The following is a 24725-nucleotide window of genomic DNA, read 5'->3' on the forward strand; positions in this document are numbered from 1 at the left end:
CAAAAAATGTGCTTACAAACTCACTGCAAATGTATTCTAGTCATTGATTTGACATGGTGAGGTGAGGGGGATACATACATGGGAATACATTTCACATTTATTTTTAGTCTACATACAGATCCAACCAAGTATCAACCTAATGAAAAATAAACCTTATTAGATGTATATCTATTTATTTTTATTTTTTATGTTTTAGTACATACTAATGCTACAAAGGTAACCTATAATATCGTATCCATCTTAGGGTTTCACAAATTCTCTCTGGCTTTCATCCTGTGCCTCTTTTATTCTTTCCGGGGGATGAGAGCAGGCATTACACAATTACACATATCTCTATAGGGTCATGCTCAAGAGCTTGCACTTTCACTATCTGCAGTTGCTAAGGCAACCCATTCTCTTTTGTCAGTCCCTTGTGAACCATTCACACTCAGGAGCAGAAACACAGTGTCAGTCACGGCCAACAGAGGGCGCTCACTTCTTTCAGTAGGCAGGTTTGGAAAAGGTGTGCCACCCTATTGTTTCAATGTTTGGGAATTATTTATAAAACCATTGATAGTCAGGCACGTTTTTGGTCATAAAGGTCTTAATTTGAATTTTAACTTTTTCTACTTCTATGGAGTCAGTAAACAGCTCCATCTGGTTCTCCTTTATTTCCTATCAAAGGGTTATATTTGATTTTTTTCTACTCTTTGCATTGTGGATCATTTTTTTATTTCTCAGATTGCAAAGCCTTCCTTGGAAATGTTGTGGTTTTTGGCTTTATGAATAAATAACTGACTAGACGTGATGTGATTTATTCACCGATGCGTCTAAAGCATGATAGCTTATGTTCTCAGTGATGGTGGCTCTATCATTGAATGTATAGGGATAGAAAAGTGAGTGGCCTCCTGCACAGATTATGTGTGTGTCAGTTAGCCACAGAGTGTCTGCATGCTTCAGCAGGCTTGTGGATGCAGTTAAAGAGGATAGTGGTAGACTCGCTGGCATTATTACAATCTTCATATTACAACTTTTTGTTTGGAATGTATGGAAGCGTTTCTGGTATCATAGTGGCTGCTAATGAGGGGCTATTTGTAAGAGGAGTGGAGCTAAATAATTCAATAAACAGTGGCATGAGCAGGCCATGGCATTCAGAGAAAAATTACACATCAAGCCAGTGGGGCCGGATAATCTAATTTAGCCGCTGAGTATCAGCTCTATGATTAGGTGAGAGTAGGATTCAAAGGCAGTTTAAGTAAAAAGGTACATTAGTTTACGTTCAGAGAACAGTGTGGCCTGTTGAAGAGCCCAGTAGATGTGTGGCTGCACAGCATGATGCCTATCAAGCGCTTTCACACATCCACATAATGGCAGAATTGTTGTGTGTACAAATGTAATCTAAACTCTAGAACTGCTAATTTGTGTTTTTTTAATCTTTCTGTCCAGTTACTGGTCACAGCAAGCTGGATAGGATAGATAGCACGAGCTGTTTGCGTTGGCGCTTTAGTTCAAACGTAGCTTAAATAGGAACAGCGGTAATTAAAGTTTAAAAGTGTGAAAAATGCAACTACTACAACTACTGTCACAAACTAGATGAATGTGAAGTATTTTGTTAAAGGAGGATGAAAGCGTAATTAAGGAGCACTATTGGAGTGACTTTGATGGTTATTGGACTAAGGATTAATTAATTTGGATTCCCGCTGTATGAAGAAATTAAAGAACGGCGCGGAAGTGGAAACAATTCACAAAGGGATTAAACTATTTAAAACACATGCTCAAAGTAAGCCGGATTTTGCCGATGTGTTTATGTGGATTCAAAAGTCGTAAATAATCTACAAAATGGAGGAGACCGATCTGATCGGAGCAACTGTGACAAATAATCCAACTGAAACCGATTATAATTATACAATTATATGTAAAAAAAAAAAAAAGAAATCGAATTATGACATTTGGCCTCAAATCATCTGAGGCCTGGCGCCCCCCCCCCCCCTGCGATCTTTGGCACCCCCCCCCCCCCCCCCCCCCCCAAGGGGGCACGCACCCCAGGTTGGGCGCGCCCCCCAGGTTGGGAACCACTGCTCTAGAAACCAATTTACACATTAAGTATTTTGAAAAGTGTTACCTATAGCTGAGACATTTAATACATTTTAATGCTGAAAGTACATTTATTTTATTTAGTATTCAATCACTAGTTTAAAATGAGCTAATGAACTTAGAAGTGACTTTACATATAAATTGAGTTACAGATAGCTATGCAGCCCAGATAGTGTTTTTTTTTTAGAACCAAATAGAGTTGTTTAGAGTGAGTTTTTTGGATGGGATTTTTCATTTTATGATTGTAGCAGACAAACAGAGCAATAACAACCAGACTCCTAAAGGAAAATAAGCAAGGAAAGTTGGCCCTAATGTTGAATCTCTTAATGTGGCAATTCCTTGTGAAGATATAGCCAAAACACAACCAAATGCTATGCAGCAGCTGAAGTTTGTTTAATCGAAGCCTGCAAAGATATTGGCAACATGAACCTTTCCAGCACCATTTTCTCTCCAGGTAAATATGCACATTAATGACTAAATAAGCAGGAGATTGTGTTGTTGTGCCCAGGGCCAGAATAGATTGTGCTTGGTGTCACACGTAAGAGAAACAATTTACCGTGTTTGTGATTTCCTAGGCTTAAGTGACTTTTCAAAAGATAAGAATAAGCAAAATGACATGATTTAAAATCATAGTTTCCTATATAGATTATATAGAATAAAAGTCAGCTTTAGTTCATTTATATAGATAAGAAAAAAGCATTTTAAGACTCAATCACAAACATAAATCCTTCGAAAGATACACTTTAGATCCTAATTATTCTTAATTTGATACATTTTAATCAATAATTGTGTGTGTAAATTTGATCTGTTGTGTTAAATTTAATAAATGGGTCATTTAGAAGTGCGTCCGCATGTGTTTTCATGCAACACACTAAATATGGTTCACACCCATTAGGATTAGGGTATAGTGGTAATTCTAAAAATGAAGGATGTTAGATGTGTTGACCACTAGGGGCTGCTGTCATGCCAGTTACATCCGGCCAAACTCAACATTTGTATGGAAATTCAGCAATTCAACAACAACTTGTATACAAATAACTTCAAAAAGATCATGCCTACAGAATAGGATTGTAAATGAATGAAATTTAAAAAATTGTATCGTGAGTACAAAGAGAACTTATATTGTGTTCATATGTCTGTGAATGACGCCTGTAAATGTGTAACACATCTGTCAAGGCAGGTAACTGTACCTTCTGTATTTAAGTTTTTTATTCATTTATTGCAGGCTCATAATGAAATACCGTGGTAAAATATCCTGCACCAATAACCAGAGACTCAAAAAGCACACATGAGTTTTTAGTGAGAAAAGGTGGAATGCGTATGCTTTCACTCTACTCAGCAGACACCCACAGGAAATTGATATTTTTAGATTAAAGGTTCATACAACATCCATATACTGCACTTTATTGCCCTTTTTGTGAATTTGGCCTCTAACTACTTTCCTGTCATCTCTAAATGGAACATGATCATCTCATTCTGTGCACAGATATCCATTTATATCACAGATCAAAAACGTATTTTGCAATCTTTACTTAACATTAGCAGCCATTTCAAAGTAACTAACAGCTATTTCTAAAATCAATGAGTGTGCTTTCATTTTCCTCAATCCTCTGGTGTCAATTCATTATCAGAAAACAGGGGGAAATGGCCCTCACACATCCAAGAGCCAAGTCAGATGTTTTGTCCGAACAACATTCCAATTCTAAAAAAAAAAAAAATTGACTGCAATGTAAGAGCAGGATCAATAAATACACTCGAGCGTCATTGTTTTAGCAGGTATTTCTTTGAACAATAAGTTATTGGATTATCAAGTAAATTGATTCATATTTTGTTGATCATCTTAATGTTGCAGCTGTAACCTATATGGCCTTTCAAATGATCCAAATTAGACTTGTTCAAAGAAGCATAAAACCAAAAAAACTAAAAACATTTGCATGGCTCTCATGAATGGGATGTTTGGGTGTATATCTTCTATAACCTACAGCTCTATAGTGGAAAGACATCACTCTTATTAGCCATATTTTCTATCTTTCACAAGATGTCCTTACTCAGAGGACAGGAGAATAATACGACCCGTCTTCGTGTTTGAGAGTACACTGCTGAGGAAGTGTAATTTGCTTTCCTTTGCACTTTCTGTACCATAGATATTATTTCGTCTGTGGGCGCTCTCTTATATAAACAAGATTTTTCAGGTTCAAAGGTCACACCTGTGACAACTGTTAGGCAGCCAGCATCTAAATGAATACATCACTCTCCCATGGAGCATATGGCCGATCTGTCCGACATGGCTGGACTGTTTCATCTTTGTAAAATATTGCTTCAAACAGACAGTGACAAACTGACTCATTCTAACGCCTTCCAACTAGTGGGTGTGTGAGACAGTCAGAAACTCAATTTATATAATCAAATGCCAGCAGATAATCTGTAAACCCCCAGAGTTCGATATTAGTTGACACAGACTGATGAAAAGATGCAAGACGCGCACATCAGATTGTGTGCCAACTATTATTTGATTTTTAATTATTTTCCTTCCTTCTCCTCCTTGTTGTTCTTCAAATCAAAACTTTTAAAGCTCTTCTTCAGTCAGCGGAACATTTATGCAATGGCTAAAACTCTCTTTTGAAGGAGAGACAGTTGTGGAAAAAGGACTCTTTTTAGAGGAATGCATGAAGGGACAAAACAACTTAAAACAGGTCCAAGCTGTCGAAAGGTTTCTGTAAATCATACACGCGCTGCTGGAGCTTTGGCCTTTAATGAATCCAATCAATAAAGTGAAAATCTTGTGACCTTAGAATTTAAATGTTGTTTAATGTATAATGTATCCATGAAATGAGAGACGTCTGGGGGCAGGCGATTATGCTTGAGAGGCTTGTCTTTTTTTGCTGGGATTTTCAATAGTGACTGGAATTAACATGGCTTAAATTCTCTCCGCCCCATAGCTAATTGAAACAAGTAATCTCCAGGGTTTGCCTTGCACAGGGGATGGGGAGGACTCAGCTGCGTAACATGTTATCCTCAGAGCAGACCGCTCAACAACTTCCGCAGCAGAAAGCAAAGCAGGCATGATGGGTCTCCTGGTGGAAGTAAGTTCTGTATTCATTCTCCACAGCTAAATAATTCACTTATTATGCTAACTATGCTAAACAGAAATAGAACACTGGTTTGAGGAGCTGACAGATGGGAGAGAGGCAATGCTTTGTGGGTTAATAAAAACATGTAAAACACTTTGTTCAATAATGTGTACAAGTTAGCTGCGTGATTTTTGTTTTGTTTTGTCCCCTGACGGTTCCCAAGACTGTCAGTCAGTCTAGTCGTGTAGCTGGAATTTGCTCCAGCAGAGGTGGGGATGAATATTCAGAGGCTCAGCTGCCTCCAAGGCCCGCAGAGACATGACACACATCCCCTCTAAGGACTCCCCCACCTCCCACCCCCCTCTATCCACACAAGAAAAAATCCCCTCCACTTTCCCTGTGGTGGAGTCAGTCCAACACTCCACAGGTGTGACCCACTCAGACATGTGAAAGCCTCCGCACACGGCTCGGCCCTGTGATCAGAGAGAGCAGCTGCATATATACAGAAAGCTGAATTATCTCCACACGCCTTCTATTGGACACCATGGAAAAGTAATCAATCCCCCCCCCCCCCTCTTCCCCCAGGTCTGCAGGTTGCACAGACAAATGGATAGATGAGCAGGTTCTTTGTCTCTCTGCAACACACCCTGTAGACTTGCGAAGGTTAATAACCAAAAGATTGATCCATCAATCGCATTAAAGTCTCAAATAATAACGCTCCATGCTCGGTTTAAAAGTAATTTCTCGCTTCTTTTGCTGGAAAATGTTGGACATATATATAGGTATGCCCTTGGACATGATTTTATACACTCCGCAGAATGTGGCTGCTGATAGTCATTGAAACACACACACACTCCACACACAGCATCCAGATTGAGTTTTTGCACTCAGTGATTGGACTTGATATGTTCGTCAATGTCTACGCACAGCCTCCCAGGCACTTTGAGAGTCAACATGCTGCATATGCTGCGCAACAGCACCTGTAACGCTGAGGCGACCCACAAGCGTCATATTTGAAACAATCACAGCACATCTCCTGTTGTTGTCATCGTGACAATTGAACGGATGGCGGGCTATCATATTGTAGGTCATTTGATCGTGCCAGAATATAATTAGACCAGACATGATTATATTAATTTGGCAGAATATAACTGTTGCATCCTGTCCAAATGAACTGGCAAACCACATGTAATAGTCAGATCTTTAAAAACAGACTTTAATTAGACTCCGAGTGCTTGTTTGTGACTTCACAGATCACATAGTGTAAAGCCCGACACAGAAGTCTGCAAAGGGTAAAAAAAGGGGGCGGCCAAATCGAAGATAAGATTAAACAAAAGGCAAAGCAAAGGCTTCATGTCACACTTTGACTATGGATCCACTGCCAAAGCGCTGGTGGTATTACATGCTGTAATCTGGCATTCACACATTTCCCCCCTCCTCATTCATTGATGGTGCATTTCTTCCCTGATAAAGGCGGTGTGCTTCGATGCCTGTAACATCAATCACATCCAGTGCATGGGGCGCGTATCGTCTTCCGTCTATCAGCTTGAAAGTGCTCTCGCCTCGGGTGTGGGATGTGTTCTTCTCCACTCTATTATCCCGTAAAAATCAGATTCTCTCTTCGCAGGAGCTGTGTTGGTAAGTGGCCGTGCTGGACGTGCCATTTATTTCCCATTCACACAAAGCCTAAAGTTGGGACTTAAGACTTTCAGCACGTGGACAGAGCTCGCTATGATTTTGGGGGATCGACGCAGCATCGAAATGCGTGTGGATTCCTTTTGGATACTATTCAGAAACAATGTTTAGGTGTTGATTTACAAAACAACAAGCCAGTATCGCTCAGGAAATCCTCCCTTCACATATTGATACACCCAACAATATACGATTTTGCTTTGGATATGGGTCACTTCTTATGAAAGGATTCTTCGTGTGCAAGAGATAGAGGTAAGTACAGCCACCCAAGCGGCAAAAATTGATCATTAACAGCAATCAAATGTTTAAACAAAAACGTCGTGACTTAAATGTACTGAAGTCTTCTCGCTGAAGACGATACGATCCATGATTAAAATATGGAAAAACAACAAACATTATTTTACGCAAGTTGCATGTTTTAATGCTGTTACTTATTCAGATTAATCAATGATTCATATTTTTGTGACAGTTTTGAAAAAGTAGATATCTGGATTTGCTGTAACCAGGAGTGCTACGCCCAGCAATGAGGGTGCATTGATTGTTTTTACGCGTTAAGGCGCAGCGTTTTATGTGGAGCTCTGTGCCTCGCTGCGCTGCAGAGGCGCCCCAAGTATCACACATAATGATGAAAGAATTACTTAATAACCAAAATACTGGAGTTACAGGCTTAAAACATGATTATAGTTTCAGCTTTGAATGCATTGATCACACCCAACCATGGAAACATGTGTTTTTTCTGCACAAGAACTGACTGAGTGGCAACAGCAGGGACAGCCGCTTCCTCCTCCCAAGCTCCCCCAGATTTATCTCATCTACACCTCTGTGTTTCGTGTCTCCCTCTCAGCCCTGGAACAAGTTGAGTCACGTAGTGGAGCACCCTGGCTGGGAGGCGTTTTGTGTTGGGGTGAACAGTGTGTGAACCATCGATGTTAGTCCCTGTGTGTGCAGATGTGCAGCCTCCTGGCAGTGGGAGCGAGGCTGGAGACAGAGCTGCTGATGTGAGACTGCTGTGCATGCCCCTCTGCAAACTTTAATAGGTTACTTAGGCATGCATGGTTGTTACCTCAAGGCCATTATTTTTGTTGCCAGGGATGTATATGCACTGTTTGTGTACATGCTTTGTTGGCATATAAACCAAGGCTCATGGTGGTGGTCAAGGTCCAAGATACCTGACACACATGAAAACATGATATTAATATACTGCTTCCATTTTGGACTGCTCCCTCAGGCCTTTTTGTGGGGCCAGAGATTAGCTTGGTGCTATCTTACTCTCATTGCTCTAATTCATGGTGGGGGGGCTGTTATGATTGCAGTCAAATATGCCATTGTCTGCATTCCCTCTGAACTTACAGCCAAGAGGGGAAATGTTCCTCATATCAGTGGGCAATTATCTAAAGAGTCTGACTCAGCAAAAGAGAGATTTTAATTCAACCTTGGCCAGCCTCTGAGCCCCCATGAGATGGATTTTATGTCTTATGCCGAGTTATTTCTTGTTGGCGTGTTCTTCACAAACTGCAGTGACTGATGGTCTACCTGGATCTCGCTACAAAGCATGCTTAAGGAATCTCCCTACAGAGAGAGATTTGGAGCCATACTGTGTGCGTAGATTGTAGCAAGCAGGAAGGTGCAGGGTTTATTCAAACAGCCTTAGATTTACTTTGCCGAGCTTTGCCTGGCTTATCTTGTCCTCCGAGTTAGTTTAGCAAGTGCAGACTCAGCATTAGACCCCTGGTTTGCCTGCTGCTAAGGTCTCTTTAAAGTGTCATAGGCCGGAGTGTAAGAAGCTATGATGAGATAGTGTAGCATTGCCTCATTCTTTGTTTAATAATACACAGGGGCGCACCAGCATACTGTAGATTAGCTTGGAATGCAAATGCGTCTTTACATTTCATTCTGTTGGCATACAGGGGCATATAATGAACATATATTGGCTTGATGGAGACCACAATGATCAAAGTGAGTGAGTGGGGGTGATTCTGCTCTCCAGCTTGCAGAGAGACGCAAGTATATATCCTCTTCTTGTAAACTGCTGCCTGCATGGATCCAAGAGCAAAAATGCAATAAACAAACGTGTGCTCTGTTTCCCAAAACAGACCCATGGTTGAATTCCCGATAGACCTCCGTTGTTCTCTTTTACAAAGGCTTGTGCTGGGAAAGAGAAAATGTGTGTGTGCAGTGTACATAGCCCAGGTTCGAGCTTCACTCTCCTCCCGGCAGACGCCATCTGCTCACTGGGGAGGTTTTCCAAACAATTCCATAATAAAGACAGGGGAAATGAGAAACATGGCTGCACTACAAACAGGCTCAGATGTTTTTTTTCTTTAAAATGAAAAACAGGTCACTCTAAAAAAAGAAAAGGCAACAGTAAATATAGCTCACGTACCTAAATAAATACATGACTAGATAAAAATCCATGCCCTAATTAATGCCTTCATGTTGCATTAGCAAATGTATGTGTAAACAAATACACAAATACACACACCTAAGTATTTTAAAAGCATTTTTTCATCTGGTCATTTGTCGGTTTTTCGAGAAAACATCCTACAATTAGTGGACCACTTTAATCGCTCTGTGGACAGTTTATTTGTATTTTAAACATTAATGGCATACAATGTTGTCAAATATATATCACAGTCTATCCTATTTAAGCTAATGGATACGTGGTGCGTATATGGAATGTATCAGCAGGATGGCCTGAAAACCATTTATTCTGAATTATAATGGACTATTGACACTCAGTCAGGAGATGCCCTATTTTAGGCTGATGGATGGAAATTAGGTCTTTGTCCATGTAACAGGTAATCACACATAAACCAACACTATTATCCCTCTGGCTCTCTGCTTTTTAAATGTTGTGCATTAGGTTGGACATTTTGAGAAAAAGCAACAGATAAAAATTAGACCTATGAATTGCATTTTAACATCAGTAATACATCTTTTAAAGTCATTCGCTGCCAAATACTGACTTCCATTGAGTAGGGTGACTTTCACACAGAGCATGGATTCGGCCCTTATTATATTTCTGACATATCATTAATTCTGAAATAGTGTGGAAAAACGATTGGATTTTGGATTATTAACAATGTGGAGAAACAACAACACTAAGATGAAGAAGAGTGGTGTTGTGTAGTTCCTGAGTCGTCATACACGCAGATTCTTCCTAGGGCAGCGTTTTGTGAAATGAAGTGTGAAATGAGTGCACTTAACATCCCTGCAGTGGATTATACACATTATCTTACATCGGGGTTCGAGAGCATCTTGCCTCTCGCCTGGAAATCTGTCATCAAGTAACACTCACCTTTACTCAAGTTCATTTAATGATCCTCACATGCCTTAGTCCATTTGTTCTATCAGTCCATGCCTGGAGGTCCAGAACCGAGTGAAATATTGTCTTCAGACAAACTTGAGCTTATTTTGAGAACAACACAGTGCTAGCTTTATAATTGTCAATCACCAAAAAGTACCCAAACTAACTTAACCGTCTTCTGCTCTTCATTTTGCCCTTTTAAAAAAAAAAGATTGTTGTACGCCTGTCATGTTGATGGAGCAGAAATGTGCTTTGCTGTGCTTATAGTTGCATCATAAATAAACACCTCTATTGAAGTTACATTAAACTCAAAGCACTTTGACACATAAAACCTGCATTGCTTATGTATTGTGCATTTTTCCTGTTTTGATGTATTTTTCTTATTTATTTTGTTGCTGGAACAAACATAGAATACACTTTACATTAATATGTTTGCAATGCAGATGCAATGGAAAACTTTAAGGCATATTTACCTTTTTAAGAACTAAATTACCAAATACATTTGTTGTTGTTTTAATATCGTATATAGAATACAAAATATGTACTTGACAAAATGTGTGTGAATATAATGTATTTGAAAAAGAAAATGACCAATAGGAAGTAAAAAACAAAAATAGTAAAAAGATACAAGGTACTTTTTGTTATGCACCAATGTTCACTGCACAGGCAGCAGTGGGTCTGCATCACAGAATAGCTAGAGGCATCACTCTGTTACTTTTACCTTTTCCATCATAACTGGCCTTAACAGACTAAAATGCAGTGGGGGAAATATTGTAAGCATAAAAAGAACAGCTGAGATCACAGATACAGCCACATGTTGAGTTGTACTTATGTGCCTAAAGGTCTATTTTAGCTGCAAATTAACTTTTCCTCTTTTGGGGTTGTAATTTTGTGACACTACAAACTGTAAGGACTGCAGTTGAAGAAGATAAGACAGTTAGATGGAAAAAAGCGAGAAATGTACTTAACTTTAAACGCTTTGAATTTCACACCTTAGGTAAAAATTGCAACAACTATTTTTGGCCACTTGGGGGCACTGAAAACACCTGTTAAAAATATACCTGACATAGCACCACCTTTAAAATGGTTATTTTAGCAAACACCTGCTTTCTTTTAAAGATTCAACAGTAACAACATTTATATTCCATATTTGTGTTTCTGATATATATTTTCACTCTCTTTTAGCTCTGTTCTTTTCTCCCTCTCCTTGGCTGCTTAATGCTCCATTTTGTTCATCAGTTAGGCACTGACTGTGTCTGTCTGCTGTTTGGTGCATGTCCTGTTTTTTTAAAAGATTTTTCAGTGGAAACAGCTGCCTGCATGCTGTAGCCGTGAAATGACACTATGAGAGCGATGAGAGTAAACCAACACAGTCAAGTCGGCTGTAAAACCAAAATAATGAGCTGAAAGGTACATAGCTCAGTAGAGCTGAGAGGGGCTGCAGATCAGCTGATAATTCCCTGTCGTACGGGACTACTTTCACATCACACAGTCATTTGATCCATTGTTAATGTATAAACATGTTGTTTCTAGCTGCTTTAAATATAGCAATATTCAATGAAATAGATAACTCAGAAGGATACATTTAAAAAACAAGACTTATCATGATGAACAATAATATGTGCTAGCAAGTGATGTCATCTTTATATGAGTATTTATTTTTAAATTAACTTAAACAATGATGAAGGAGACATATGTATGAGGATTGGAACAATAGCTAATTAAATCACTATAACGGTATTGTTGCAATAGCTAAAGAAAATATAAAAAAATTAAATAATGCTGTCAGTCTCTCGATATATCTTTAACTTAATTTAATATGTGTTTTGTCTCTCTTTATGCAAACCATTGACGCTCAAATTGAGAAACAATGAAAATGTCTGTAACCAGAGATCCAATAGGCACCAAAGTATTTACGTAATATTAATAACCTACACAATTTTTTGCCCATCACAGTTATCGTTTATCCTGATATATTGCAAACTCCATTGGAGCCTTTCAAATATCATACGTCAAGTTATATCAACATATCAAGGGATGGGATCTTCCCTCCCTGAGCCCTCAGCTCCCCTTAAGCTCCTTCACTGCCACCCTTCAAACCACCTACCCAGCTTCCTTACCCCCTGCTGTTCCTCTATTTTGCATTGACAAACTGCATTAACATATAGACATTGGCCTTTCCAAAACAATATATTAACGTAGCACCTGAATGCTTTCTTTTTACATTATGGCTCCCATAAAGGAGAGCTGTGACTCTCATGTTCCCCTTTTTTTAAACCAAAGAATGAAAGTTAAAATGACACCCAATGTGAGAGCCAGGTCTGAGAATGAGAGATGTGACAGCCATTATGTTGCCAGCAACTCTTGCCTCCCATTTCCCCAAACTGTGATTTCTTCACCTGCTACTCGTTGTGTAATGTTTGCTGATTGCAGTGCTCCTGTATTGCACCTGCATAATGAAATGCTGCTCTCACATTCCAGCTACTCAGTAACCACATTTAGATTCTCTTTTTTCTCTCCTCTTAACTGCCATTACAACCCAAAACAGCTAAGGTGCTTTTAGTGGAAAAAAAACTTCAGATAGATAGATACTTTCTGAGCTGCTCTTTTAGTGGAGCTCGAGCGTGGCCTGAGTAAAATTTAACAGCATATAAATGCTCCTACTTGGATATTCCTTCCATCCCTGGATGTGGGTGTAACCACACCAGAGCGAACAGTCCACTGAGATTATGCTGCGCTGCACTCTATATCCCATTTCTGCTCACTTTCCCATGATTCTCTTCTTAGATGAGTATATTTTAAGGTAGTATATGCATTATCTGACTTTTTTATTCTTTAGTGCTCTTGCCTCCCATTGCCAATACAAAAAACCTGAACATCGTTGCAAAAAGAATTGGTGCAGGCAGAAAAGATACTTAATTGAAATACATGTTTTTAGAAATAGTTTTCTGTGAAAAGAAAAATGACTATTTTACAAACTGCCATGAGACTTGGATAATGCATATCAAAAGTCATGTAGGGACACAATAATATCAAATATTTTAACTTTAGGCTTGATATCAGTGTTTATCTTCTCTGTTGCACCTTTAACTCCATCCAGCAGTGATGTCCCGGTGTCTTTTCAAACTGCCGAGGTTCCCTCCAGCAAGGCCCCGGACCCCTCACTGCTCCGATAGGCTGGCTTAAATGGTTTAGCCCTGAGCCTGTTTTTCAGGTTTCAGGCTCGAAAATGACATTCCCAGAACAAATGACTATATCTTCACTTCTAAAAGGGGTAAATTAACAATCTTTTTTCTCAAAGCAATGATACACCTGTGAGTTGGATGTAGAAAAGTCAGAATCAATAAAGATTTTTTTTATTTTAAAGTGGACCTATCATGCTATTTTTAGGCAAATATTTTAGCATAGGTCTCAGATATACAAATATATTTAAAAAAATGAAGTGTTTTGCTCAAAATACCAAACAGATCACCCATTCGAGCCATGCCTCATATCCCTCTATTTCACTTCCTGTTTCTAAAGTGCTGATTTGGGGTATAAAGCTTTAAAAAAAAAAAAGATTAAAAAAAAGGAGGGGGCTGAGTTCATGCAGGAGATTCTACCGGAAGATTCTGCCATGATGAAAAGCCATATCATGGATTATCAAGGATTATTTCTGAAACAGTATGGAGCGCAGACGCTTTCTCTCTTGCCGGTTATACCACAAGGTGAGTTCCTTTTTATTTCCTGCTTCTTCACACACATGCTCTGTGCAGTACAGGTTAGCTCTGAGTGTTAGCGATGCTAATGCAAACATGCACTGACCATATTACGTCCAAAACAGTCGGGTATTGTTTCTGATAGGGCTGTGGGTGTAAAGCTAGCCTACATTTCCGATATGATATGTCATATCGGATGCAAATCTGGATCAGCTCCGTTGTAGCCCTGTTTTTAGAGATTAGGTTTACGGAGGAAAAAAGAGAGGGTTTTATTTTCTAACGCTGCGTGAGTTCCCTGACACACCGGGGACACATATTTATGTATAAAAGACATCAAAAAGTGAATTTTGCATGATAGGTCCCCTTTAAAGTAAATTCAGATTGAACATAGTAAAAAAAATAAATGTATAGTGTCCGTCCAAAAAAAACAACATTACTTATAGTGAAAACCAGGGCTGTCCCTCCCTACAGGTAGATCACGCAGACTGCGTGGGGCCTCACCTTGCGGAGGGAGAATCAACCTATGCGCTTATGCGGCGCAATTAGTGTGGCACAGCACGGTTTCACTAGCACCCCGACGCTCGCGAAACAGGGGGCCTCACCATCTAACTTTGCGTGGGGTCTCAAGTTGGCTAGGGATGGCCCTGGTGAAAACCACCCTTGAATGATGGGATGGTAGACTAAAAGCTTTAGGAATCCAAACTATAACATATGATAAGTACCCTGTATCAGGATTGATGCAAAACAAGTGACATCTGACCTTTTTAGAGAGGTTAAAAAAAAAAAAAAACACTTCTGGGGTCATTTGGGTGGATTTGCCATATCTCTGGCCGCCCTCGGTCAGTTTTGATGATTGACACCTCTTCTTAACCGTTAGAGCCAATAGAATCGAGGAGAAGTTCCTAAATCCATCTATCTAAACATTTCCATTGAGGAGTGAGAGTGATGCGCACACAGTTTGCCCAAAACCGGATGTTGGCCTGTAGCTCTAGTGATTCCGCCGAATGGTGACCATTTCCGTCCCCAGCATATTAAATGTATAAAAACAAGTAATAATATAAAATAAATTACATTTTATTATTAAACAAATCACCATACACATGAATCCTTGTAGAAATTAAAGATTTATAATTTTTTTATTATAAAAAGGCATCCAAAACACCTCGAAACATAGCCTTTGTTGCCTGTCCCCACAGCCAAACGCTACATTTTACCTCAATGCATAATGAATAAAATCCTTCCAAAATCTTTTTTTTTTTGCATTTAAGTGTGACTACATACTCTATCTACACTTTAAAAAAACATTTCTTATAAAAACTTAATTCAATTTTGGTTAAAATTCACATTTTAGTCGCGTCCCAAGGTTTTCACTCAGTGCTGTTACCTAAACACATTTCCCCCTCTGAAAATCTTGGAACATTCCATCGCTCTCATGTTCAGCAGGAAGTGACATCATTTGGATCATTTGAAAATCATAGGAAGATCAAAAGTAAGTTCTCTCATTCATTTTTCCTTAAATTTAATGATATTGTAGCTGTCTCAGAGACGGTAAGTCTCAGAGTTATGTCAGTTATACAGGTCAGACCTAAAATCAGGCATAAGGAAGAACATTGGTGATGTCAGTGCCAGAAAGCAGCGGAATGTTCGCAGAAAGTGGAGGGAGACGTATCGTAGGGTGAAAGAGAGAAAAGGGGCACTGCAGGACCTTGTCACTCCTCCACACAGCCCTGAGCCAGCACAAGCTGTAGATGTGCAGCCCAGCTCCTCAAGGTTTAGTTTTCATTTGTTTATGTGTGTTGTGTATCTGTGTATCTTTCTTACAGTGCTACGCATAACCAGTTATTACAGTATAGTTACAAAGTAGGCAATGGAAACATTCAAGCTAACATGCAATGTGTATTTATTGTGATGAACTTGTGTTTTAGACAACGGGATGAAGGACGGCGAAGGACCAGGAGAACCAAATATAAATTAGAAAAACAAATTGAAGAGTTACAGGGTCTTCTGACTCAAGAAACAAGAAGAAAGGAAAAATATAGAAAACAAGTACAACGGTTGAAAGGGAAAAATGAGTCTCCACGAACAAAACTCAAAAGAAAAATTAGAGAGCTTCCATCTGCGACCATTCGAAAGACTCTCTTTTTTCATCATGCTTTGATTGACAACATTAGGAACAAGTTAAAAAATGCACAGGGGGAGAGGGAAAGGCAAATCATTTCAAAAGTCCTAATGGGGAAGGTTCTGAGGAAGTACAAACTGCAACGACTTCTCCAGAATTCGCTTGGTTTTTCTAAGTCAAGGTGGTTGAATGTGACCGATGGCTACACCTACAAACGAAGGCGAAACAGAAGGGTAGGGAATTCTCTGGTGGATAGCGTGAGGGCTTTCTACGATAGAGATGATGTAAGCCGAATTACCACTGGGAAAAAGCAGACCATCACTCTTAAGAAAACGAAAAAGCAAAAACGGTTCCTTTCAGATACCATGAAGAACTTGCACCTGAAATTTCTGACCGAAGAGAGATCCATCTCCTATTCCCTTTTTTGTTCCCTTCGTCCATTCTGGGTTGTGGCGCCAACACTGAGTGATCGGGACACATGCATGTGCAAGATGCATGAGAATTTGACATTCATCGTTCAGAAGCTTCACCAACTCAGGGTCATCAACACCGTCAACTTGGACGAGCTGGTGAAATCCATCACATGTGACCCTGAAAACATCAAATGCATGTATGGTGAATGTTCAGAATGCAAAGACCTCTCTTGCCCAGTGTCAGAATTAGTGTCAGCAGAGAGTGGGGTAACTTACCTGCAGTGGGCCACAGTGGAGAGGGAACATAAGAACGACCCAGACAAGTCATCAAAGGTCACCCTGAAGAAGGAGTTCCAGACCACTCTTGCCAACCTCCTGGACCAGCTTAACATCCAGCTGCATAGGTTCACAAGGCATGCGTTTAACATCAGAAATCAGTACATCCATTACAGGGCACTGAGAAATGGTTTGAAAGCCCATGAATGTGTAATTCATGTAGACTTTTCTGAGAACTACTTGTGCAAGTACAGTGCTGAGATCCAAGCTGTCCACTTTGGAGCCTCACACCAGCAGGCAACATTGCACACAGGCGTGCTTTATGTACATGCCACCCCCAGTCCGGTGTCCTTCTGCTCAATATCTCCATCAAGAGTAAAGGGCCCGCCAGCTATCTGGCAGCACTTGTCCCCAGTGCTTGACCATGTGAAGAGCACATACCCTGACGTCACTACAGTCCATTTTTACAGCGATGGCCCTTGCACCCAGTATAGGCAGCGGGGTAACATGTTCTTGGTTAGCACTGAGCTATTCAGCCGTGGATTTAAGGCAGGGACATGGAACTTTTTTGAGGCAAGTCATGGGAAGGGTGCCCCTGATGGCATAGGAGGAGCACTGAAGAGGAAAGCAGACGGTATAGTCTGCAAAGGAACAGACATACCTGGTGCTGCAGAGCTGTATTCTGCACTGCAGGGAAGTGGAACCTCGGTCAAGTTGTTTTTTGTCGATGAACAAGACATCGACAGAGCAGTTTCAGGGATGCCAAATGATTTGCCTCCTCTTCCGTCCACCATGAGGATGCATCAGGCAGTGACTCTTTCCTATGGAGAACTGACCTACAGGGATGTCAGCTGCTTGTGCACAGCGGCACAAAATCTCCACTGTGAATGCTTTGATGCAAAGCATTTTACATTTAATCATCCACAGGCAGTTCCTACAGCATCCACAGCATCCACAGCATCCACAGACATCGCAGAGTGGCAAAGTCCTGAAACTGTTGGCCAGTGGTGCGTCCTCAAGTACGATGGTGAGCTGTACCCTGGCGTTATCACTGACATCTGTGAAACGCATGTTGAGGTCCGCAGTATGGCAAAGATAGGGATCAACAGGTTTTTCTGGCCAGCCCGGGAGGATATTCTTTGGTACCTGTTGGACGAAATTGTGTCAGTCATCACACCACCTAAACCAGTCACATCACGTCACATGGAGATTGACAAAGACATCTGGGCAAAGCTACAGAATGTCTTACAAGAGGTCAGTTACTTATATATATATTTTGTAGACAGTATAGAATATTTTCAAATGTATTGGAAATGATGGTCAATGCATAGATCCAAGAACATAACATCTTAACTTTTTGTCTGTGGCCATTTTACCTTTTTCAGATATAAAGAACCAGGACTTCAGATCTCTCTTTCTCTCACAATCTAACAGACACTCACTCACTAGGACTTCAGATTTCTCTCTCTCTCCCTCACATGGACTTTAGATACAGATACAGTATCTATCTCTATCAAACACACACACACACACACACACATTCAAACAATCAGTTTGTTATGGAGGCTATGTTTTCTGTTCAGAAATTGTTAGAAGCCACTGTGGTGCATCTGATTACAATGCAGGAGATGATGTAGGCTACTGTTCAAAGTTGAGGTCTATTATTCTCTTACACACACACACACACACACACACACACACACACACACACACACACACACACACACATTGCACTACTTCCTACATAACAATTTACTCCACACATTCTAACTGCTAAACATCAAAGGCTATTCTTAACCGTAGCCTAATTCGGACGGTAACTAACAATGACTATGTTCATGTTTCTAATAAACCTCGAGAGCATTTACAGTGTACATTAACAAACAGAGACTGATAACACTATACACTAAACATTATAACATAACTAAACAAAAGGAACATATGGATACTCACGGGTATGACAATCATTCACAGTAATATCCGCGTCTTATCCTCGGCATCTCCAGCCAACTGCTCCGGTATTCCCGCCACTGGGTGCCATCAGCGCAAGCGTCCCCCAGACTCGCACTCCGATTGGCTACACGTGTGTAGCCATCAGGTGTGCATGCTCTGACTGAATGACTCAGCAGAAGGGAAGGGTCTGTTCACGTGCACTGTCACAAACACGAACCAACAGTCCTTCGCAACACAGTTCATATTTTAATAGGGGCTTCTTCTTGACTCCCGCTATTCTGTTTCTAATGTTTTGTAATGAGATATTTTTTATATTACCAATAGCAACAATGTATTTTAACATGATGTTCTATGTATTGTGTCAAAGCCAGTGCAACACTGAGCTACACAGTCCCACACTCACTCATTCACACACACATGCAATCAAATACTCATTCCTGTTACCTATTTCTTTTTCCTGTTACCAAATGTTTTTTCCGGTTTCTAAATTGTTTCCTCCAAAAATAAAGAAAACACACTGTATTTTTACAATCATATTGGTTCCATCAGTTGTCTGATTGCTTAATTAAATAAATGCTCAATCTTTGGATGAAATTACATTTTTTTAAATGTCCTTTAAAAGAAAAAGGCTGATGTGCATTCTTAGAGAAATACAAATCCGTTCGAAATATAGTGATTTTTTTGTCATAAATATTAATATTTCATCATGTAATCAACCATTTCTTCTACATTACGTCTTTTTCTAAGAAAAAACAATGTATGTGGTTGATATTCTTTTAAACATTGGTTTTAAATGGCATTTGAGTTTCGGTAACAGCACTGAAAAAAATGCAATGATCATCAGCTTTCACAAGTTGTAATAAATTAAATAAAGTAGCCTGAGATTGACCAGTACTGATTTTGAATGAGTAAATGTGTATATTACTAAATTCTATGTTGAAATGGAATGAAAAATGAAGTTTAATTTTGAAGATTTACAACAAGCAAATGGTCACCATTCGGCGGAATGTTTTTGACAAATATTGAATGATGGATTATCAGTAATAATTTCAAAGTGACACAGACACATTGGATTAATGTTCAGCAGCGTTTTTCTCGTTTTAATGCCATTGAACACAACTTTTGATCAGAAAAACAGCAAAGGTAAGACATATCTGCCATTTGGCTCAGTAAAGCTACGCTGTGTGTTGTCTGAGTTTGCCTGAGCTGCCGTGAGTTTTGTTCACACAGTGATGATACCTATACCTCTAGAATCTGTGGAATATCAGCTTTAATCTGATATATTGTTTGTGCAGTTTTGATAAGTAATAAAGTATTTCTACCGTGAGTTCTGTGCTAAGTGCGTTAGCATTTCTTCGCTCAGGGCTAATTCAGAGGCTCGGCGTTAGAGTTGTGTTTTGTTTCGGTAAAAATAGTTCATATCGTCAGTTAGCTGAGTTTCTTCCCGTTAAGTGAGTATGACACATTAATATAGGTTGTTAAATGTTAAGAAGCCCTCAGACGCTGTTTCTTGCAGATGTTGCGTTTTTGACGTGGGGCTCAACATTTTTTATTGTGTGCTGTATTAATAATAATAATAATAACTTTTATTTATATAGCGCTTTTCAATAACCCAAAGTCGCTTACAAAAAAAATTAAAAGTACAGAAAGGGGGTGAACAGGCAGAAGACAACATATTGGACAAGAAAATTGAACATGAACATTACATGAACAGGCAAAGGACAACACAGGGGGGGAGCAAGCATAGGACAACGAGCAAAAGACAACATAATGGAAAAGAGGAAAGAAAAAGTTGATGAATGTATGAATAAGAGATGCAGCGTGGGGTGAATAAGAGATACAGCGTGGGGTGTGAGTGAAGTCAGTGGGTTGGGGGGTAGGGTAAGTTGAAGGCTTGGGAGAAGAGGTATGTTTTCAGCTGGGTTTTGAAGGTAGACAGTGTGGGAGAGTGGCGGACAGATTGGGGGAGGGAGTTCCAGAGGCGGGGTGCTGATCTGGAGAATGCTCTGTTGCCAAATGTTTTGAGTCTTGATGGTGGTACTGTGAGGGAGAGAGTGGAGGAGGATCGGAGGGCTCGGGGGGGGTTGTAGGGGATGAGGAGGTCAGAGAGGTAGGGGGGGGCTAGGTGGTGAAGGGCTTTATAGGTGAGGAGGAGTGTTTTGAAGATGATGCGTTGTTTGATGGGGAGCCAGTGAAGAGAGCGGAGAACGGGAGTGATGTGTTCACGGGTCCGGGTGTGGGTGAGGAGGCGGGCAGCAGAGTTTTGTACCATTTGGAGTCTATGGAGGGAATGGGAGGAGATGCCAGTGAGGAGGGCGTTGCAATAGTCGAGGCGGGAGGTGATGAAGGCATGGATGAGGGATTCAGAAGCACGGGGGGGGAGGTAGTGTTTGATTTTGGCAATGCGGCGGAGGTGGAAGTAGGAGATCTTGATGATGGAGCTGACATGGGGGTCAAAGGAGAGGGTGGGGTCCAGGATAACGCCAAGATTGCGTGCCAGGGGGGAGGGGGTGATGGTCGAATTCTCAATGGTGAGTGAAATGGGTCCTGTTTTATTGAGGGTTGATCTGGTGCCTATGATGAGTAGCTCTGTTTTATCACTGTTGAGTTTAAGGAAATTGTGAGTCAGCCATGTTTTTATTGAAGAGATGCAGGTTTCGATATGGGTGAGGGGAGGGTTGTGAGGGGATTTGGTGGTGATGTAGATCTGGGTGTCATCGGCGTAACAGTGGAAATCAAGGTTGAGGTTGCGAATAATGTGACCAAGGGGGAAAAGATAGCAGATGAAGAGGAGGGGGCCGAGGACTGAGCCCTGGGGGACCCCCTGTGTGACTGGGGAGAGGGCGGATGTGTGGCCCATGTGTGTATGTGTACCAATTAAATGTTGATTTGATTCAAGTTCTAGGTTGCAGAAGCCAAAAATCGAAAGCTTAAACTGATTAGCCGCCCCTTTAATTTGCAGTAAATTAGTTTTTTGGCCACTTGGGGGCAGCACAAAAAGCTGTAGCTGACATATTATCACACATACATGTGCAGATCTTACAGATAAGTGCTTGTTAGACAGAGAGGGGGATGAGCTGTTCCCCGCGCAGGCAGCAACACCGCTCCTTATGTAGGTGAGTTATATCAGGAATGAGACAATCCCTCTCACACCCGTCAAATTATCAAATGTCGTCAATCAATTTGATGGAGAGAGCACACAAAAATAGCACAACAAAATAAAACCACAGTCAAATCTCTGAAATATGATGCTAGGCTCAATAATACTGCAGAGCTGACATTGATTGCCAATACAATTGATAATGTTCCGTAGGTTGGTAACTATGGTACAAGCAACCCCCTAATGCTACAGATAGTAATTTCATTCATTTTTCGCAAACTGTAAAATGATAGCTGTTTTATGGGCATATACAAAAAAAGAAAAATCAGAATCAGGATTATAAATACTTCATTAATCCCTGAGGGGAAGTAGGATTTTATTATAAAATAAATTATCAATTAAAACATTTTATAAACTTAGAAGAGTTGAGTAAAAATGTGCACACTGCACTGCAATTATTGCAACAATACATATATCAAGATATGTTTATAATGATGTAAACTGTAGTGTATTAATATAAATAATATCTGATGGAAAGAACATACAAATGCTTTATAAAAGCACCTGCAATTGTACCCCTTGAAATGATATGACTAAAGACAGCAACCTTGAGATGTGAAATAACAATACCCGGAACATGTGCAGTGGTGAGAAGCAGCAGAAGATAATAGGTTTATATTGAGTACTGCGCACAATACACTCACTAAAGGTCAGGGCATTATTATAGTTCTGGATGAATGTTGACAAAGTATACAGATGTCTTACGTGGTTGTTTATCCCTCCAACAGAGTTGCACACACTTGTAGAGTTTATACCAAGAAGCAATAAAGCTGTTCTGGCTGCTTGTGATGGCACCAACACCTTTAAGTTTTCCTTTCATTCGTCACACAAATGTTTTCCAACTGTTCCAAAAGATAAGTCACAAATTCATATGGTGAATGCTTCCCATACTCTAAAATGCTGCCTTTGTTCTAGTTATTGCAGTCATGGGCACAATGGGATCCATTTTGTGGAGAATAATGCCCCCAAAGATTGGTGTCGAACGGGAAACACAGGTGCGCACAGATGTCGTGATGCCTGTCGTGCAATAACATGTCTTCCTGAATGTGTTTCTGTGTGATGAGCACAAGTTCGAATTTTTCCCTTTTTTAGGACTCTACTTGAAACTATCCATTCAACACACTCAAGGTGGTGAGGCTGCTGAGTGGATTTCAGGTTGTGTAGTTACATCATTTATAATAAAACCTTGCAGGTGCACTACTCCTAACCACTCTGTTGCTTCACTCCCAATTGGGACAGCATGAAGTTTTAATGGCAGTTTTTACGTTGGTTTCTTCAATGACCCCTCCGATGCAAACAACATTTCCACACACTTTTCAGCACAGGTTTTTATAAAGGAGCTGTAATTATTGTTGGCTCAAACATCGGCCTTACAAATGGATGCCTGAGATGTCACCATTGCACGGATCCGGTTTTCACACTCTGCCGGCTTGGAGGAAGGTATTTTGATTAAAAAAAATGTCTCTGCTCGGAAATAGATTGCTGGGTTTTGCTGTGATGAGATTAGTGTTGTGCAGGTTCTGGAGAATCGACAGAACATGAAGGAAGCTTCATAGCCTCTATATGGCTGATGTGCCCTGGAATTAGTGTCTAAGGGCACCACAGCAAGGTTGGAAGCCTCAGATGTCCTGTGGTGATTCATTTAAGTTTGCAACGGCTGATTAAACTGCCTCTGACTTCTTTTTAACAAAGCATGACAAGGTGACAGTTTGACAGTGAAACCTGTTTTATTTTAAATCTGCAGTGCAACTTTACAGCCACCAGTGGCATTAGCTTATTGAAGTGAAACTTGCAATCACTGGTGCAGATGTACTTGCAGGCGCACAAAGGCGGACTGGTAAAACTCAATTTAGGTGATAATTTACCTCAATTGCAACTCCAACAGGTCAATCTATGTCTCAAATAGTGGTTGAAAATGAATGTGTGTGCATGAATGTGTTTGCACACACATTCAATTAATGTTGAGGTTTCATTTATGAAAGATAGAACTGAAGAAAGAAGGCAGATAGAGATAAAGAAAGTTTGGAACACGCAGAGAGGGGTTTGTGCTAAATTGAGGTGTGCAAGTTATTTCTAAATGTTTCAAATAAAAAAGGTAGCTTGAGCAGACTTATCTGCACAAACACATTTGGATATATACTGAATATTCATGCTATTTCTTTAATCCTCTACATGTGTGCCTCATTAACAGGGGCTGCCTAAAATAAAATCGGAAACCTATATCTCCTCTGACCAACTGCTGCACATGCACAAATGAAAGCAGAATGTGGTTTAAGTTCTGCAAATATCTGTCTCATCCACATCCACCTACACTTTGCACACATAGCACCGAAGCATATGTGCATGGTGTTGAAAAACACACACACACACACAGGAAAATATTCTACATTCTCGGGAAAATAGACACTTGCAGCATGCTTTATGATGTATTACACATATCTACAAACATGCAAATCAAAAATGCACGCACAGCTGGGGGGTGGTTGCAAAGAGAGTGAGTCCATGAGCTGTATGAGAGCTCTTCTTAGATCCCTCTCGCCCACCGTGGGTGTTTTGTCTTTCCCGCGAGGGATGCTAGTTGTTTTGCGGAGGCAGGCTCGGCTCTAGGATTAATGAAAAGCTCCATCTTAGTCATGAAAAGAGCATTTTCACAATCTATTTAACATCATGCGTACCAAAGGCTCACATTAGGCTCTGTTGACTTATGCTCGCCTACAGCAGTGTTTTTTCTGATGCATTCATTGCCACTGCTGTGATTTTCTTTGGGTAAGCTGCCCCCCCTCTAGCCGTGCCCATTGAGTCTCTTGCATTTCTCATGTTCACTGTCAGAAAACTCATTCTTCAGCGCTACATGAAATATGGCACGCTACTGGAAGTCTGAGGGACTTATTGAGGAAATTAGAGTAATAAGGCTTCCCAGGACTTTAGTGGCCTTTTTTGGTAATGTCTTTTTCTCACCCGTC

The 24725-nt window shown here is 40.3% G+C and overlaps 2 protein-coding genes across 4 annotated transcripts in view; both read left to right on the forward strand.

The window, feature by feature from the left end:
- The first annotated feature begins 6685 nt into the window (after positions 1–6685).
- Positions 6686–24725, forward strand: part of LOC307041993 (metabotropic glutamate receptor 4-like) — a 211834-nt gene continuing 193794 nt past the window's right edge. For 2 of the 3 annotated variants that reach the window (XM_079685626.1, XM_079685625.1), the window contains exon 1: positions 6688–7088. The gene's annotated coding sequence lies outside the window, so the exon portion shown is untranslated. Of the gene's footprint in view, positions 7089–24725 lie in introns of all 3 variants that reach the window. The other variant, XM_079685624.1, reaches the window with a different exon arrangement.
- Positions 16452–18055, forward strand: LOC307038862 (uncharacterized protein; the record flags this gene model as incomplete). The annotated part of the gene is made up of 2 exons (XM_079680536.1): positions 16452–17903; positions 18035–18055. The coding sequence occupies 2 exons, from the start codon at positions 16452–16454 to the stop codon at positions 18038–18040; spliced, it is 1458 nt and encodes a 485-aa protein (XP_079536662.1). The 3' UTR covers positions 18041–18055.

The sequence above is a fragment of the Notothenia rossii genome (assembly GCF_949606895.1).
Source record: "Notothenia rossii genome assembly, chromosome: 5".
Taxonomy (NCBI): Eukaryota; Metazoa; Chordata; class Actinopteri; order Perciformes; family Nototheniidae; genus Notothenia; species Notothenia rossii.